The sequence below is a fragment of the Phalacrocorax aristotelis genome, chromosome 1, assembly GCF_949628215.1.
Source record: "Phalacrocorax aristotelis chromosome 1, bGulAri2.1, whole genome shotgun sequence".
NCBI lineage: Eukaryota > Metazoa > Chordata > Aves > Suliformes > Phalacrocoracidae > Phalacrocorax > Phalacrocorax aristotelis.
In genome coordinates this window covers 156156912-156174172 of record NC_134276.1, presented here as the reverse complement: position 1 = coordinate 156174172, position 17261 = coordinate 156156912, and the positions used below count along the sequence as shown (strand labels likewise).

The following is a 17261-nucleotide window of genomic DNA, read 5'->3' as shown; positions in this document are numbered from 1 at the left end:
TGCTCAGATTTTCATTCCTTTGTTTGGGAGAATGATGGAAAATGAAACAAAACCACCACAAATTATTAAATTACACTTCACACACACACACACACACACACTGGATTTCCACACCATACAGGTACAAAGGAGGCACAAACACCTCTAGAGGAGTGATCCCATGGCCTGGCGGGTGGCTGAACCAGCCACACGAAGCAGCACAGAAGGACCCACTGGAAGTGAGAATGCTCCAGGAAACAAATGACAATCTGCTACATCACGAAATAGCAGCAGTGCTGGCTGCAAAGCCCCAGAATTAAACAAGAGAAGCTACCATAAATACATATAAATAGTGCAAGTCCAGAGCTCTGCATTTTGCTCCGTGTCTTAATACCACTAGAATTTAAGCAAAGGGTGTCCGGAGCTCCCTTCGTGAAAAGCAGCAAGGTGTGGTCACCAAGGAACATCACTAATTTCTGAAGCGAAGAAGAGACAATCCTTCTAACCTCAAGGCTCCTGCACACTGGAACAGTTACTGGAAGTACAGAAGTGAGTTCAAAGGCTTGTGGAAATACAGAAAATAAACTCAGCCTCCTCTTTTTCTTTGCACCTTACGCATGACTTCTTGAGTACCTATGGACTGACAAGAGTTGAGCCCACAGGAAAGAGGAGTAACTCAGTCCTTTTCATAATGTGAATTCATCTTGTAAGAGACAAAGTAGATAGAGCAAGGAATATGCATAACACTTATTCCCTACCACAGTACTAGCAGAACACCCTTTAACAACCACAGCTATGAGACAGGAAGAGCAGTGAAATTATTTCAACCACTTTTCAGTGTGCTTGAGCAGTCATTCACCATCACCAGCCCAAGTAAGCTATCATGGGCCACTAACAAAGGCTGATACCTACTACAAAACAGAAGGTAGTTGAATAGATGCCAAACAAAGCCAAAGGAAAAGCAGAATTTCAAAGAGACTGGATGAAAGGATCGCAGGAAGCAAACTTCAAGGAGAGTCTCCGAACTCGAAAAACTGCCTAAAAGAAGTGGGCTTAAGTGTTGCTCCCAAGTGCCACCCAGATTAAATGCAAAACAAAAAGCAATCGGGGTTTCCTGGAGCTCTGAATCACACATTCAAGCCATAAAGAGATTGAGCAACCAACTACACACAGGAACAGCAACACTGAGTATTCACAAAGTGTCAAACCCAGAGCAGAATGGACTGAGAAGTATTTTCCTTCTTTAATCACTGAAAAATGCAGTAATACCACACGTTACTTGTAAAACAGAATGTTGGACTGTTCAGATAGAAATATACTTTTTAAGCTGACATGTTTCTCTCTGAGCTTCTGGTTATAAAAAAAAGTGCTTGTTGCACATTATCTCATCTTCAGGCTGCACTTTGAAGTCCATTCTGGTCATTCCTCCACGACACAGACAAATTCCAATCCTTAAGAATAATTCTCTTAACTTTAAAAAGAAACCCTTGTTCAAGTCAGATGATTTTCATGTAGAGGCTGACATGGAAATGGCTTTCCTGGAACAGAGTTGATTTGCATTACTCGGTGTCATAGCACACGACAGCTTACTCTGCAGCCTGCTTTTCTGGATCTTCCATAATCCACACAGCCAGAGTCCTCCTCTCCATGAAGCAGTTGTGCACATGACAGGAAGAGCTAATTTTAATGAAGTGTCTTTGCTCTCATATCAGTCATGTTCTTTCTCGAACTGTTTATCTGGCAGGCTCTTGGACACAATTTGTAATCATTGCTCCCTGCTAACAAAGGAAAGACCATTACTGTTGCCTGTTCTTTTGACTCTTGGGTTTTTAACATCTGACATACTGTTGCACAAGTAATGTTCCGAATTAATCTGTTAAAGACCCTCTTCACAGCATCTCTCAAAGGACCTGCTACTGCACCCCTGTCCCAGCTCACCCTCCCTCCTTCAGTTAAACAGTCTCAAATGCTCCTGGCACATGAAAGCAAAACGCTTCAACGCCTCAACTGCAAATTCACTGAGACAGCGACCATCTTTCCATTATATCGCACAGCCTTCATGTGCTCAGTAGAGTCCTGATCTCTGACAGGGGTTCATAGCTCCTGCTGAAATGAAAACAATAAATAAATCATCATCATGGGGTCCCCTAAAGCAGAGGGAAGTCTGCTCACTGTCATTCGATTACTTTTTAACTACCACAATGAACAAAAATTCCACAGGGGGGTAACAATAGCAAGTCATTGCCATGAACGATTCACCTTCAGAGAGGCAAGAGGACAGCTGAAGCCGGAGAAGCCAGATTTCTTCACCCTCTCTGCCTGGGTGCAGATCAGTGATATTTTCCAGAGGCAGAACAAAGAAACTAGATGCTGATACACAGAGGTTTTAAAAGAGGTTAAGATGTTGATAAAAATAAAAGGACTGACAACAGAATTGGGATTGAGAGCAGAAGAGAATAAGAGCAAAGCACGACACAAATTACAAAAATCCTGGCAGGAAGAACGAGGCTTGTCAAAAGAAAAGGGTCTCTCAGCGAGCTAAAGTTTCAGAGAAGTCAAATACTGGAGATGGGATGCAGGATCCTCAACACTACCTTGAGCCACAAATAAGGAAGAGACCCTAATGCAAGGAAACATATTTGTCAGTTATTACAGTTGGATTTATTTCTTGTGCGAAAATATTTTTTTTTTTGGGGGGGGGGGGAAGCTTATTACAGATCTGCATTGTTATTTTCAGCTTTAATTTGTCTCTAAGGAGCTAACCATAAGACAAAGCTGGAGGCCTGAAGACAAATACTTTTACTTACTGCCAAGCAGTTCGAATTTAGTGCCTGTCCTAAGTGAAGCTAGATTGGAATATCCAGTCGTGGCAAAAGGCAGTTGATAAAATCTTATAATTAGAAGAATACAAAAAAGACACTCAGGAAAGCATTAGCACGATCCAGTCAAACCAAGTAAAGTGTAGTAGTGCACAAATCTTACACACCATGTGCCAGCATGGCAATCTGGAAAAAGGTGACCCTCGCTGGCCACTATCAGAGCTATGAAGATAAGCTTTAATTTTAATGTCTCCCCCAAGTGGTAAGTGAAACAGCGGTTGTAATTTAAAGGCCCAGGTAAGGTGATGCATTCCCATACTGGCATACCAACACTGCATAGCGGCTGCTTTATTTACTTTGTCACTACACTAGGACTAGCTAACTCAAGCTAATGTACTTTCAAATCCTTTAGGAAACCATACTTCTATATTTATGTATACATCCACATACGTCCATTCGTGTGCATGCATATATACACACTAAATCTGTTCATTTCCACAAAGAACAAAATTAATATCTAACAATTTTGTATGTTTCAGATACTGTTCATCTTCCACAAGGGGTTCTGTACATCATGCTTTTGTTCACACTGAGCATCCATCTTTCACAAGCATCTATCCCTTGAAGGTGCATCTGCAGCGGAGGTGAGTTAAGATGACACCCTGCCATTGAGCAGCACCCTTCAGAAAGGGCTGTTTTCCTCCTCCTTGGGAAGCTCCCCTACTGAACAACACTCAGGGAAAGCCTAACATACAATGCTGAAGATTTTCTATGCTACTGATCCACCAGTTGCAGCTGGTTTTGTTTTCTTCTATTGTTTGGGCTGCCTGTTGGAGAACCTAGCCCTCCTCAACTCCATTTACTTCAAATCCCTGCAAAGGGCCAGAACCCACCCATGACTGCCACAGTAGCCTAAGGACCTGCGAGTTGGTGTAATGGCTTTCTGCTGTGGCAATTTCCCTTTCTTTGAGATGAAATACAAAACAATAACAAACTTCAAGGATACTTGGAAGAGGAAAGAGGAAAATGGAAGTTATGTGAGGAAGGAATTGGGTGGCTTCCTACTTGAATGGTTCAGAAGATTGATTGGCTTCACTTTTGCATCCACAGGTATCAGTACTTGGACAAACAATACTCTGAAAAAGCATTTCTTAAATTTAACACAATGGAAAAGGTGCAATTTCTAACTGAAGAAAAGATGAGGCAGCATCCTGCTGAAGGGGAACATTTTGAAAATTAAGTAGTGTCACATAACACATGCTTAACAAAATGGATAAGATATTCTGTGCTAACAATACTGATTTTTAACAAACCCTGGAACACTAGCGCAACTCAGAGCATTTGAAGGATTGCCAGCATAATCCCAAAATGTAAAGGGACAACAGGAAAGCAAAGTTAATGATAAGTCAATTAGCCTGACATCATCCTTACATAAAATAATGGAACTATCAATTTGGGATGCCATCAACAAGGAATTTGGGACAAGCTAAAATTTAATTAATGCCTTTCAGTATTGTCAAACAAGCCTCTCATTTTGGGCTGGGGTGGTGATTTTTGGCAGAGGTATAGGCATGGTTGATAAATACAACTCTTCCAGTAGCACCTACTGGGGCTAGTCTAATGTGCTAGAATCACTAGACCATGTAATGTCTTGCCTAAGAGACCTCACTCTACATGAACAACTAACGTGACACCAAACCAGACAAACAAAAAAGTTGGCTCAATACTTGACCACAAAACATGGCTGATAATGGTGAGGTATTAATCAGAGGGACTCTTACTAGGGGTATTTTCAGGGACAGTTTCTTATTCTTTAATAAAAGGAATCATGAGTTACAAACACTTAAATCTGACCCAGATTTTCTGTGTTAAGGAATGTGCCCACAGGTCTTTCTCTGGCATCCTGCTGCCATAGAGCCGTTGGAGTGTCCATCAGACTTGATGCTTGGAAATCTGTCCCTACAGCTATTTGACAGCTGTTGGGCATCACACACCACCAGCAATGATCTCACCCCCCTGAACTACAACAAACCCATCCTGGCCATGACATTTATATCGGTACAGTCCAGCCACCAGCTTATCTATTTGAGTAGGGCTGCAGGAGGCAGCTGAGACAATCTGAGAGATAACTGTGGCTGAAAAAAGTGGTTCCCTTCCCCCTACCACTCACCTCCACATATTCCCCCTTGCTGCTTTCTCTCTGTTCATCTGATCCCTGCCTGAGCTGATGCAGCCACTAAACCAGCAAACCAGCCCAGCAGAAATGAACTTATTTTGCTGGTGGTTTTGTATCCAAAAGGAGACAGAAGGGTGCCTGCGTAGTTAGCTAGATATGCCCACTGAGGCGTCAAATGAGTGCCAGAGTCAGCACCAGCAAGTGGGTGACGGGAAGGGGAACATCCCTTTTGGCAGCTGCAAGCTATTAGGTCAGCTCAGTCACTATGTGAAACGTTTCCCTTAAACAGAATGACTCTAAAGCTCTTTCCTGGCAAAGTTAACCACTGACGCAAAGACGGGTAGGATAGCACAGAGCAAAAAGGACAGGCTGCAGCTATAGAACAGGGAAGTGAAGTCATTTGGCAGCCTGATGATACATCTAGGAAGCAGAAACAGAGGTCATACCTCCAGGATAGAAGGCTTTCCTTGGAAAGGTAACAGACATGTCCTAGGTCACTGCTGCAATTAGAGCTGGAAGCATAGCTGCTGGGGCTAGAAGCACCAGCCTAATCCCCAGGTGTATCAAAAGGCTATACTAGGCAGAAGTGAGGAAATAACATGTAGTGCATAGGCAAGACAGCTGTCCAAGAGTTGCACACAGTCCTGTCCCACTGCTGTTCAGGAAAGGTGTGGGAATACTGGGTGGAGCTTGAAGGATGCTTGTAGAAAGAGACCTAAGGATGGGAAAGAAAAAAACAGAACAACTTTTAAGCGGGAAGCTTAAGGAGCTCAGCACAGTGTATTGAACAGAAAGCTGAAAGGTGCCTTGACTGCTGCCTGCAAATACTTACACAGGAACAAGCTCTGACAGCAAGCAGCTTTCCATCCTCCCTGACAATGCCAAAATACTCACAGAGCTGCATATAGACATTACAGAAATGTAATCCTGACCCTGAATTCAGATGCCATTTCTTGGGATGGAGGGCATGTAAAGATTAAGACAGTTTACCAGGGAAGTAGGTGGACCCATTATAGCTTTCAGAAGAAAGCTCCCCTTTATTTTTAAAGACAAAAAAGACCCCCAACAAATAAAGGACAACCAAACAAAAACCCACAGCACTTCCCCCTAGAAAGTCTAAAGGGAAACACACAGCCTGAATACACAGGAAGTCAAACTAGATAGAAGCATAGCTCATTCTGGTCTATAAATAAACAAGTGATTAACTATTGCTCTAATTGTTGTTTGCTATTGATGGAAGAAGGACTATTTTCCTCCTCTTCCATCAGGGAGGGATTTGTGCTACCAATAGAAATCAGTGACAAAGTCATGGAACTGGCCCTTTCCACACCAATACAGTCACACAGCTAAAGACAGCAACAAAAAGGCTTTGGTTAGAAATTGCCCACAGCTTATCTGCAAAGACAAATACTTTGCCTCTTTAAATAGGAGCCTAAGCAAAAATACCAAGCCAGGTAACAATTAGCCAAACAGTCCCAGACATGTTTAGGCTTTTCTCTATTAAAAGGTTTATTAGAATCTAGCACTTGGCTTTTATCTTAGTACCTTATCCTACCATGCAGTTTTATTAAATATGTTTTAGAGCACTGAGACTTCTGTCGAAAGACATCACAAAGATCTCTCTGAAGAAAGGCATGTCTCCCTTCCCCATACCAAATAAAGCCTATTTGGGAAACCAATCATCCCATAAGTCTTCCACTTCTAAAAAAATATAAAAAATAATCATCATAATTAAAAAAAAAAAACAGGCAACTATTGTGAACAGTATTCTTTCAAAGAAAGGGGGAAAAACAACAGAAGAAGCTCTTCTACATATGCTTGGGGAATGTCTATTATTAAACAGCACAATCACAGACAGAGATGCAAGACCACAACACAGCCATCATTTTGAACCATACAACTACAGCATAACATCATTAGAGGATGTTGTGCAACCCTCTGCATGTACAGAGAGATGAGCATGTGCGGACATATGAACAACTGTAAAGAACGGTTTCCAACTTATAGTAACTGCCAGGAACCTAAAGCATCTTTTAAGAAAGAAGGAAAAAAGATGCAAAACCTACTGCTTCAAAGTCAGCACACCCAAACACATCCCTGAATAAGTACAGCACTTTTTAAAAAATAGTAACATAATGAACTTCTAACCAAGTCCCCTCTTCAACATAAACTAACAAACAACTCATTTGTCTATCCTGCTCCTAAATACTAGACCTCATAAGGTTTATTTCAACTTGACAACACTCGCATCCAGAGGACACCACATACCCTTCAGCAACAATGCCTGCACTGGTTTACCACTCTATGAGAGGCAGGCAGGATTACTTATTCCATCAGCAACATACAAAGCACCTGAGACTTACTACTATGGGCAGGCCACCTGTGGGCTTAGACTTCCTGAAAATTAAAGTTGTGCTATTACTTTTTTCTCCTGACAGATCAGAGGTAGAAGAACAGCTGCCTTTTTGATTCTGAAGCAAGCATATTTGAATGAAGCTGTATTTCACAGCAGAGCATAGCCTTTTTCAGTGTGTGTGCACAATTTGCCTCCTGTTGCTTGACCACTGGCACAGCCTTTCACATACACCCTATCATAGCTTTTCTACAGAGCAAACCCGTGAGAGACTGACATGTGATGTTAGAAACTAGCATTCGAGAAGGAAGAAGAAAAAGGGAAAGAAAAAGAAGAGTTTGGTGGCAGTACATGGTGATGGGACAAAATTTGGGGACTTAGGTTATCTGAAGTGCTTGTGACCAAGCTTAGACAAAGAGGTTTTTACAGTTATAGCTGCTGGCATGTTGGCAAAAGGGCAGATGAGTCTTTTACTTGCCTGCACCTGGTTGGTGAAACATTGCAGCAAATAGATGGGAGATGACTCAGAGGCCTTATGAAACATCCTCAGACCAGTCATTTGAGGCTACGGTGGTTCCTATTGTTCCATTAGCAAGTTGCAGCTGGTGATAAAATAGGTTGCCCGCCTCTAAAATGGTGTAAGCGTGTCGTAGTTTTTGTTTCTTTTTAAAGATAATTTAGTACTTATGAAAGATGGTATGTGAGCTCAGGCAGCTGAGGCACCCTAAAAACACAGTAATTACAGCACCCATGTTAGCTGCTCAGTCTTCTCCACCTTACCAGTGAATTGGCCATGGTCTTGTTTCCGTTCAAGCAGCAAAAGAGCAGTTCTGCACATAACCAGTACTCCAAAACTCTCAGCTTACAAAGTTCTTAAACAAAACAAACTTTCCTGGATTTAATTAAAAAACAAGAAGTAACCCAGAGGCAGCATATTCTACATCACATTATCCTCACCTATTAGAAACACATTTCAGTGTTTCTCTCATTATAAAGGAGAAAGATTATATAGTTTGCGTCGCTGCCTGCAGCCACATTTTTCAGACTTGGGTGTCAAAAGACAAAGCTCCTAAACCTGCATTTAGCTACTCAAATAAAGGGGTCTATCTTAACTAGCCATTGCACAGAAATCCTACGCAAACAACGTGAAGTGGCAGACACCCAAATTCTTCTAAAGAAAAAGAGATACCATCACATTATGTACACGTAAGTGTCCAAATACGGACACCTGAAGATAGCAGAGGAAAGAAGTTTTGACCACATTGGGCAGAAGAGTTAAGATGACAGGAACACCCAGCTGAAACTGTTTGTTGCTGTGCTAGTAACAGAAGGAAGAAGTAATAGTGTAGAGAAGGAGTGGAAAATAGAAGAAAGGAAGGATGAGATGAACAATGAGGGATTTGTTAAGTGTGCATCTTACAAAGGGGGCCGGGGCTTCGAGAGAGCACAGGGAATGGGATGCCCCATCCCACCGACACACAGACCCATAGGTCAGCCCTGAGAAACGCCAAGTTGGCAAGAAGCAGACTGCTGCACGTCTGCTGTGCGTCTTGCACGGCAACAACTGAACTGCGGGGTTTGCCCTACCTGTTCTGTGTAGAAAATTTCTTTAGCCCTCAAAAGCTGTAATTTGAAGAATAGAGACACAATTTTTACACAGCTAAGACGCACAACTGTCTGTACAATTTTTCTAAGTGTGTGCCCACACAAACCCCTAATTATCTGCACTGTCATGTATAATTAGTCAGTCTGAACATGTAGTAATCGCAAATATGTGAATGTTAGGCACACTTCATACATTCAATAGCACCCTGTGTTTGTACACAGGCAACTCCCAGTAAGTATAACTAAGATCATACCATGAAAGGGGCAAGCAAACAAAAGATTTAGTGTATATGTCATTTATCTCAGGACCTTACATGAAAACAGAAAATTCCTTTCCAAAATAGATAATCAAGCATTTTTTCTGTGTTCTTTCTTTTAAATAATTGGACACAGTGCTTCCATGGCCTGCACTAATGACAGAAATTGAAGCTCATTATTCAAGCTTGCTGTGATCAATATAGAGAAAACACGAGGACAGTCATGAGCAGGCAGTCCTAGCACACAATTTTTGAGGTCAGTGAAAGTTATTGTGTGATTATCTTGAAAAATGGGCATTCTCATAGAAATATAAATGTGGAAATAGAGGAAGGATGCAGTCAAGAAATATCACTGTGCACATCTCAGCACACCTAAACAGTCTTTCATGTAGCTAAGCCTCACATTTGCAAAAATCTGGAACTACTCAATCACGAAACTCTGCATATAAAACAGGGTTAACTTAACCCAAGCATGAAAAGGCTGGCTAAATCTACAACAGCCCAATCTCATCCATCTCTTTCTCTTATTCTAGGTATCAGAAAGATTGAAGTATTAATAGCTGTCTTATTGACTCATTACCTTACAGGCTTTAAAATCTGCATAAAAATAGATTTAAAAAGAATCTCTTATTCAAATCAAGCACATTTGACTGCAGCTACATCAAACAGAGTCCCAGTTTTATCAGAGATATGCTGCTTCATGTCAGTTAGTTGACACAACCACGCATCTGCCTCGGTGCTAAATACATGTGCATGCAGAGAGGAGGGGGAGAGAAAGGAGGAGAGCACAAGCCCGTATGCAAACATGCTGTTATCTATTTTTTTCCAGTTGGAAAAAACTGTTAGCACAGCTCAATCAAATCTATTGAAAAGAGCTAGGGACTCATTCAACCACCCTATTTCAACAAGCTGTTTATCCTGGGCCTTATCCCAAATGTGCTGAAGACCATGGGAGTTCCTTAGCTGACCTCAGTGGGGTTTGGATCAGACCCACTCTGCAAGTAATCTCATTTGATATGGTTGTGTTAATTGGCTGTATTGCTGGAATAAAATGTATTGCAGGCCATGAGAAGGGCTGACAAAATCTGACTTTGGAAAGCAGCAGCAAAGCTTGAGCATGATAAAGGCAATGTAAGGGTTTTGCTCTTGCTGTACAGGCACTAGTATGATCCACGGTAAAGCACATAAATAATTTGCACAACATGAAGGTTATGTCTCAGCTACCAACTAAGTGATTTAACCCTCTTCTTAAATTTACTGTGACAACACTGATCCTGTTCCCAACGCCCCCTCCTTTGTAAATGCTTTAGCCAGATGTAGAAATAGGCAACACCGATTCTCCAGCTTCACTGTCATGCTCAGCCGCATCCCAAATCAACACGAAGAGCTCTTGTAGCTCTGGCCTTCTCTGATGGAGGAACATCACTGTGCAAGACCTTCAGAGCAGTAATGTCTGCAGCACACTGTAGGTTTGCATTAAAAAATGTATTGCCCAAGTTGTCAGACTGTATTTTATCAATTAATTTGCTACATTTGCTGTTTCTAAGGGCTCCATAGAGCAGTGATCTCCAAACCTTTTTGATCGTGCAACCCTAAAGGTAGAATGTTTTTGAGCACACACCCCCCCAATATATGTATATGTACTTATTTATAAATTATACATGTGTACTAATGTACTAATAAATTCTGTACATTACAAAGCATACACAAAAGTAGAAATTAAGAAAGGATGAGATAAAGATGTAGTAAACTTTTTTTTTAATTAATGGTACAAAATATGTTTTCTTCCTTCTCTCTAATGGATTACCTTGTGCATCCCTTGGTGTGCATCCCACTTTGGTGCTATAGAGGACCACTCTATGGAGGTGCCACAGAGGACTCAGATATGTTCCCTTCCTCATTGCCAATGACATTTCAAAGTCTTAACCGCATACATGCAGACCCTGGCCTGTTCTTCAGTTCTTCAGTTCTTCAGTTCTTCAGAAGTGGGCCTGTGAGTGCTGGGCAGCACAACAGATGTTTGCTTTCTGCATCTGCTGGTTGTCACTGTATCACACAACTGCTCAGCACTGCTGCCTTCTGCTCAGTGCTTAAGGCTCTCCCCAAATTTCCAGTTGCAATCAGTCAATGAAAAACCCCCTCACCTTTAAATAGTATTTATATTATGCAAACAGAATTAAAAATTTAAGTCTTCTCATCTTTGTTTTTATGGACTGAGAAGTCGCACAATGCTTTCCTACATCTTTCACTTAGTCTCATTTTGTGTCTCCCCTCCTTTCTGTCCTACCGAAGACATCAGTCTTCCCATCTTTTCTTTTTCCTGTTTTCATAAATATGAGTAAGCCATCCACCCCCTCACCCCTCTGCAAAAGTTTTTCTATAATCTGGCCACCAAGGTGAACTTTTTGGCTCCTTTACTTATTTCCTAACAACATCTCTTACTGGTCTCCTAAAAAAAAATTCCTCAAATTAATGAGTTCTGTGGCACGAAGACCGGCATGTGTTACTGAGCTTATTCACATAGGGGAGCCAAAATCGCCTAATAAGATAGAGCTTTAAAGCTTTATCAGTTTATGAAAAGGCTTAGGGGATAACACAGGTGCATGTGGTCGCAGGGGATTGGGCTCAGCGTCTCAGGAGCCCCCTTTCCAGACTTCGGCTGTCACCCACCTTTGCCTTGCTTTCTTCTGTTTATTGCTGGGCTGCACTATAAGCAGTGGAAAGCAGAAAACATGCCTCCGTTTATTTTTTGACAGGCCTATCCATTCCTGTATTTCACAAGCTGTAAAAAAGCCATGTCAAATTTAGAGCACCACACCTATTATGATTTCCAGTCAAAGGTAGGGCCTCCACGCTTGTCTTCATGCTGACTGCTTTCCCTGTAAGCCATCCCCTTATTAACATCAATTGCAAATCAAACTGTAGAGGTGAAATTCATCACTGTGCAAAGAGTCAGCAGGTATCCTACTTCAGCCCATCAAAACAGGGCTTACATTAAACTCTAAGTAGCGCTTAGGTCTTATATTAAGCCTTCATAGAGGGTGTACTGCACTTTTTCTGAGTTACATTTCATGCAAACCATAACACTAGGAAAATGCACTTCAACACTTAGGCACTGTGCAAATAGATATTACAAGGGAAGAAAAAGCCCTTCAACAGATAGGCTAAGGGGCACTATATTAGGAAACACTTGAATGTTTTTTTTCAGTGCCATTTTATTCTAAGAAATTGATCGCTTTTCTGAGAAAATTATAAGTGATGTGATCTGATAACCTGTAATAAACACATTATGTTCTCATAAAGAGACCTTATCAAGTGGAAAGTACCTTTAAAGCTTCTCAAACTACATGAGATTCAAAATGCCCATCTTTGTTACTGACATACCAACAAGAAAACAATTTTAGGAAGGACCCAGAAAACCCCACTAAAACCAGAAGCCAGTGTTCAAGTATGATTTTTCTTAATAGGATTTTATAGCAACACAGTTCCACTGACTTCTATGGAAAAAAAAAAAAACAACACCCAAACAAACCACCAACAAATTTGTGTTTAAGGGAAAACAAAACCATAACTGCTTCTTGAGAAATGCTACAACCCTCATATTATCTAAGTCACTGACCTGACCAGTCTTTCCTCTTCTGCTGAGGGTTCAACGCAGAACTGCAGCTGTCCTGGGCCTGGGATAGGAGGGGAGGCACCACGGGGCTCTTAAAATGGTTGCATCCAAAAGACTGAAGCTACGCTGTTTTACTGTTCTCCTTCACACAGCCATGGCAAAACTATGACTGTAGTACAAAATCCATACTGTTACCAGACTACCAGTAGAACCACATCAACCACACACGCTGCACTAGCAAAGACGTGCTCCACAGCGGCATAGCAAAGCCATGGTACCCAGGACCATGTGGAGCTCTACGAGTGGAATCAGAGCACTCAAGGCCCTGCCAACAGGGCTGTATGTATCAAGGACCATGCTTCTTCGTACTCCCTGCACATCACCGTCTTGTAGTACAGAGTCATACATTAAGCTCAGTTTATTTCTCTGAGAGCAAGGAAGGAGCATTGCTATGGAAAGGTGGGACACATCCTACCCTGGCCAGATGGTGCTTCTCTTCTGGCAGAGGGGAGAAAAAATCCACAGCTCTTTTAATCACTTCACCTCATATTAAAGTACTCCTCCATCAAAGTTTGAGCTCACACTAGATGGGTGGCACATCACTGCAGAGCTTCAGGCTTGTGCCCAGCTTCCAGTCAGTGGAGGCAATGTTGGCCTGTGTGTTGGCTCTTGGGGATTTCACTACCACAATCCCTCACTGCCCCTTCCAGAAACAGACTCTGCTGCCCAACAGCAGCAGCACCAGCTCTCTCTGTAGAAGGAGAAATGTCCGCAATGGTGCTCTGGAGGATACACAAGCAGGCTGTTTCGTCTGGGCTGCTAACAATCTGCACTGGTTACTGATTACAGAATTACCACCCCTCAGTTAATGAATCATCTTGACTGCAAGCAAGACAATCCCACCAATCTTAAAATAAGGGTTACCTGCAGTAATTAATTCAGTATAAAGTATTAATTATTAAAGTATTAATTAAGTATAAAAACATCAAACTTCCAGATAAACCCGTACAGGTGTGTGTGCATACCTGCAGGAACAGAAAGCTTCCATGAACTATTTTCCCTGTTTACATGTTCCCCTATTTATGTGCCAAAAAAGAAAGAGCAAAGCACAACAAATAATATTACTGCCCTGTTTGACTGCCAATGCAGAAGCATGACTCTGTGCACAGAAAGTCAGAAATAGCGTCCCACCACCACCTCTCTCAAGCACGTGCAGCGGCAGGAGGACAGCCTCTTCCCAGAAGGAACAGGACAGCAGCAAGAGCTGACGGCTGCATTTGCCCTTTACGCGTACATCCAGAGGGGAGCATGATCTATGGGCAAGAATGTGCGTGTATGTGGGAGTGAGTTGCGGTTCGTGGCAGGGGTGAGTGCTTGCCTTCATCAATCAGTAGAAAGTACACAAAAGAGGCCTCAACTCAAAAAATCCCCTCACCCTGCCTCCCGCACTCCTCGTAGTTTCTCCCATAAGCACGCGTTCAGTATTTCCTCCTGCTCCATTTATACTTATTCCTCGTCTCTGTGCCGAGTGCTGCGCAAGCCCATCAGATGAATAAGACCTTTATAAAACTCACAGGTGCTGTTGTGCATTGCTGTTCGTGTAATAAATATGGCAGTAAGCCAGGAAAGCCAAATGATTATATATGCCTTTAACGCATTTAGGAAGGATGGAAGGGTGTGGGAGAAGGGGAAGGAGAGAGGGATAGAAGTTTAACACTATGGCATTGTTTTAATGGCTACTTTTGTTTAAAAAAACCCCATACTGATGTGTATGTGCAACAGAGCAAATGAAAACAAGGCAGGTTTCTGGATTTTTTCAGCACATGATGTGCTAGGTGAGGGTTGACACTATGCATACAATGAAAGAAATGCACAAAAGGATTAATCGCACAGGCAATTGCAAACCAGAGCTCCTACAGCTGGATGACAGCAAAGACTAAATTGAGTTGTAGCAAAAATATGTTAAATCAATATTAACCACCGACAGCAGGAACAAATCTTTATTTGGATACAGTTTAAACAACCCTCCCCACTCTCTCCCTCCACCCCATCCCCCCCATACAGATGCTGTTTCTGAAAAGGTCTCTCAGGACTGTGAGGTATGGCTGGAAGTGTACCACCAGATCCCTCAAAGGGACAGGTGAAGCAGGATTCATGCTGAGCTAGCAGTCACACCACGGTAGTGAGGGACTGATGCTGCTGTGCCAGAGCTGCGAGAGCCAACAAGTACACGGGCACGGCGCAAAGGACACCTTGGAGGGTCTGTGGCGGCTCCGCTGTGCACCTGCACGGCTGAGGAAACACAAAGTGTAGCAGCAAACCTCAGGCCACAGGCTCCTCCTTTTCCCATCGTGGTTCCAGACCACCTCTCCTGGGTACCTGCCCCAGTCTGCAAGGGCAAATAACTGTGTTAAAGCATTCAGCGTGGGGGCCCTCATGTGAAACAAGCTACACAGAGCAGCAGCTGATAGGCAGGCCATCGCTGAGAAGAACAGGAGAAGAAGCTATGTTTTCTCTAACAGTACAGAATAACAGCAGCCATCTAACACTTCAGACTGTCTTTTCAAAAACAGCCCAAGTCGGGCATGAAGTTGTGATGAACGCTGCATATTCTTCCTTGCAGTCCAAGTCATTCATGTAGGAGACCACGTGTGCATCAGGCTAGCTAAGAACTTGGCTTAGTCCACATGATGCAGGGCAGGAAAGGCGCTGACAAACCAAGTCAGCTTTCAGAGAGTTGACAAGGCATTCATTGCTACCACAACTTTCCCCTTGTTCTGTAATCACCGCCTGCAGAACAATTGAAATAAGTTTCCTGGAATTTATTTTAGAAGCTTCATTTTGTTATCAATATGCAGGAAACACTGCAGCTACACTGGGGAGGAGAGATAGTTCCATGGCACTCATTTTTCACACAAGCACAATATAATGCATAAGAGCTAGCACACTGCCAAGACAGCCTAAAAATTTAGGTCCACTCTTAGCTCTGGCATGGACTTGTACACCAGTGGCAAATCATTTCTCTGTGCTCAGGGTCTCCCATCTTTAGATGGGAAAAACAACGCTCTTCCAAGAATTCCAGGTTTGTTTATTGAACAGCTGAAGTCTTAAAGCAAAAGGTGATGCAGACACTGGTATAAGAAGTACAACTCTGTGCTAAAGTTGTGTTGGAGTAACTCCTCTTCCATGAAGGACAGCCACTTCTCTCTTCTTTCTCAATGACCACACTTTCAAACCTGTTCTGTAGTTGATTCAGTTTTTAGGATCAATAACTCGGAACTGTGGATGAAACTGGTGAAGCCTCTTCCTCCATGGATATTCCTCTTAAGCTCTTGACATTTGTCATAAGTATCCATTTATGAAGTGTTATTTAAATGTAGTCTTCTGGTTGGACAAGACAGACTGCAAGCCAGAATCAGACCCAGACAAAGCCTATGCAAAATGTAACCTAGATAGAATAGCGAGTTTGAATTTGGACCTGTTGCAAGGTGGTTTGTTTCTGATGCTGGGGTTTTCTTGGGAGAGGAGAAAAGGTAGTCAGGGAAGGAGATTAATAAAGGTATTTGTAAATATACCGGGTTGCTGGCTTTAATAGCTAAATTCAGGACAACACTGCAACCAGCAAGTCCAGATGACACACACCTGAGCTAACGGAAGGAGTTTTCCACATTGCATTAGTGTCCCAGCTTTTGAAAGCAAAGGCTTGCAGGGGTTGGATTAGCTTGGCTGGCAAAATAAAAGTACAGTAGGAATGTGATTTACTTTTTGGGAAACAGAATTAACTTTAACATACCTCTCTTCATTTGTCAGTGCTTACTAGCAAGCGGTATCTCCTGTCCACCTCACCCTTTCCTTTCCAAGTTGTGCTTCTAGGAAGGCTTCACTGAGGAATGTGGAGGGTACAGATGGATTGCTTCCATGTTTATTCTTTTATTAGGAATTTGTTTCAGTGAGCACTTCTATCATAACACAGTCTGATTTATGCTTACCTTGCAGCAGGAAAGACAAATGCACTAAACTTTCCACAGAACAAGATGATCTCATGCTTTTAAAAGCAAATTTTTAAAGGATTCTTGTAAGGGACAAGACTTTGCCCTTAACAGCAAGCTGCAGCCCAGAACCTATGTCAGTCCAAGTGACTCAATACATTACAATCTACTGACAAATTCTTATTTCAAAGCTCTTCATTTCAAGAATCACCTTTATGGTTTACATATTTCTTGGGGGCAAGCCAGTCACTTCCTTTGGGGCACTGGCAATCTTCATTCCAGCAGGACAAGGTGGCGATTACACTTCATTAAGAGGTGGGATAGAGAAAGAATGCAAAGACTTTTCATTTACCTTTATGTGAGCACCAAGCAGAGGCTTCTACGCTTTCTTTGCAGCAATTGAATTTCAGAGGCGAAATAGATGAGGGAGAGGAACCTGTACTGGGCTGGTGGATCTAAGTTTCGTG

At 42.3% G+C, this 17261-nt stretch overlaps 1 protein-coding gene across 7 annotated transcripts in view; it reads right to left on the bottom strand.

Moving 5' to 3' along the window:
* TBXAS1 (thromboxane A synthase 1) overlaps positions 1-17261 on the bottom strand; it is a 246768-nt gene that overhangs the window by 191042 nt on the left and 38465 nt on the right. The window contains exon 1 of one of the 7 annotated variants that reach the window (XM_075074683.1): positions 13831-13987. The exons of 3 other annotated variants lie outside the window; for them this stretch is intronic. In XM_075074683.1, the coding sequence (XP_074930784.1) occupies positions 13831-13853 (23 nt within the window). In that variant the 5' untranslated portion in view covers positions 13854-13987. Of the gene's footprint in view, positions 1-13280; positions 13615-13830; positions 13988-17261 lie in introns of those variants that run through there. 3 more of the 7 variants (XM_075074676.1, XM_075074691.1, XM_075074700.1) reach the window with 3 other exon arrangements.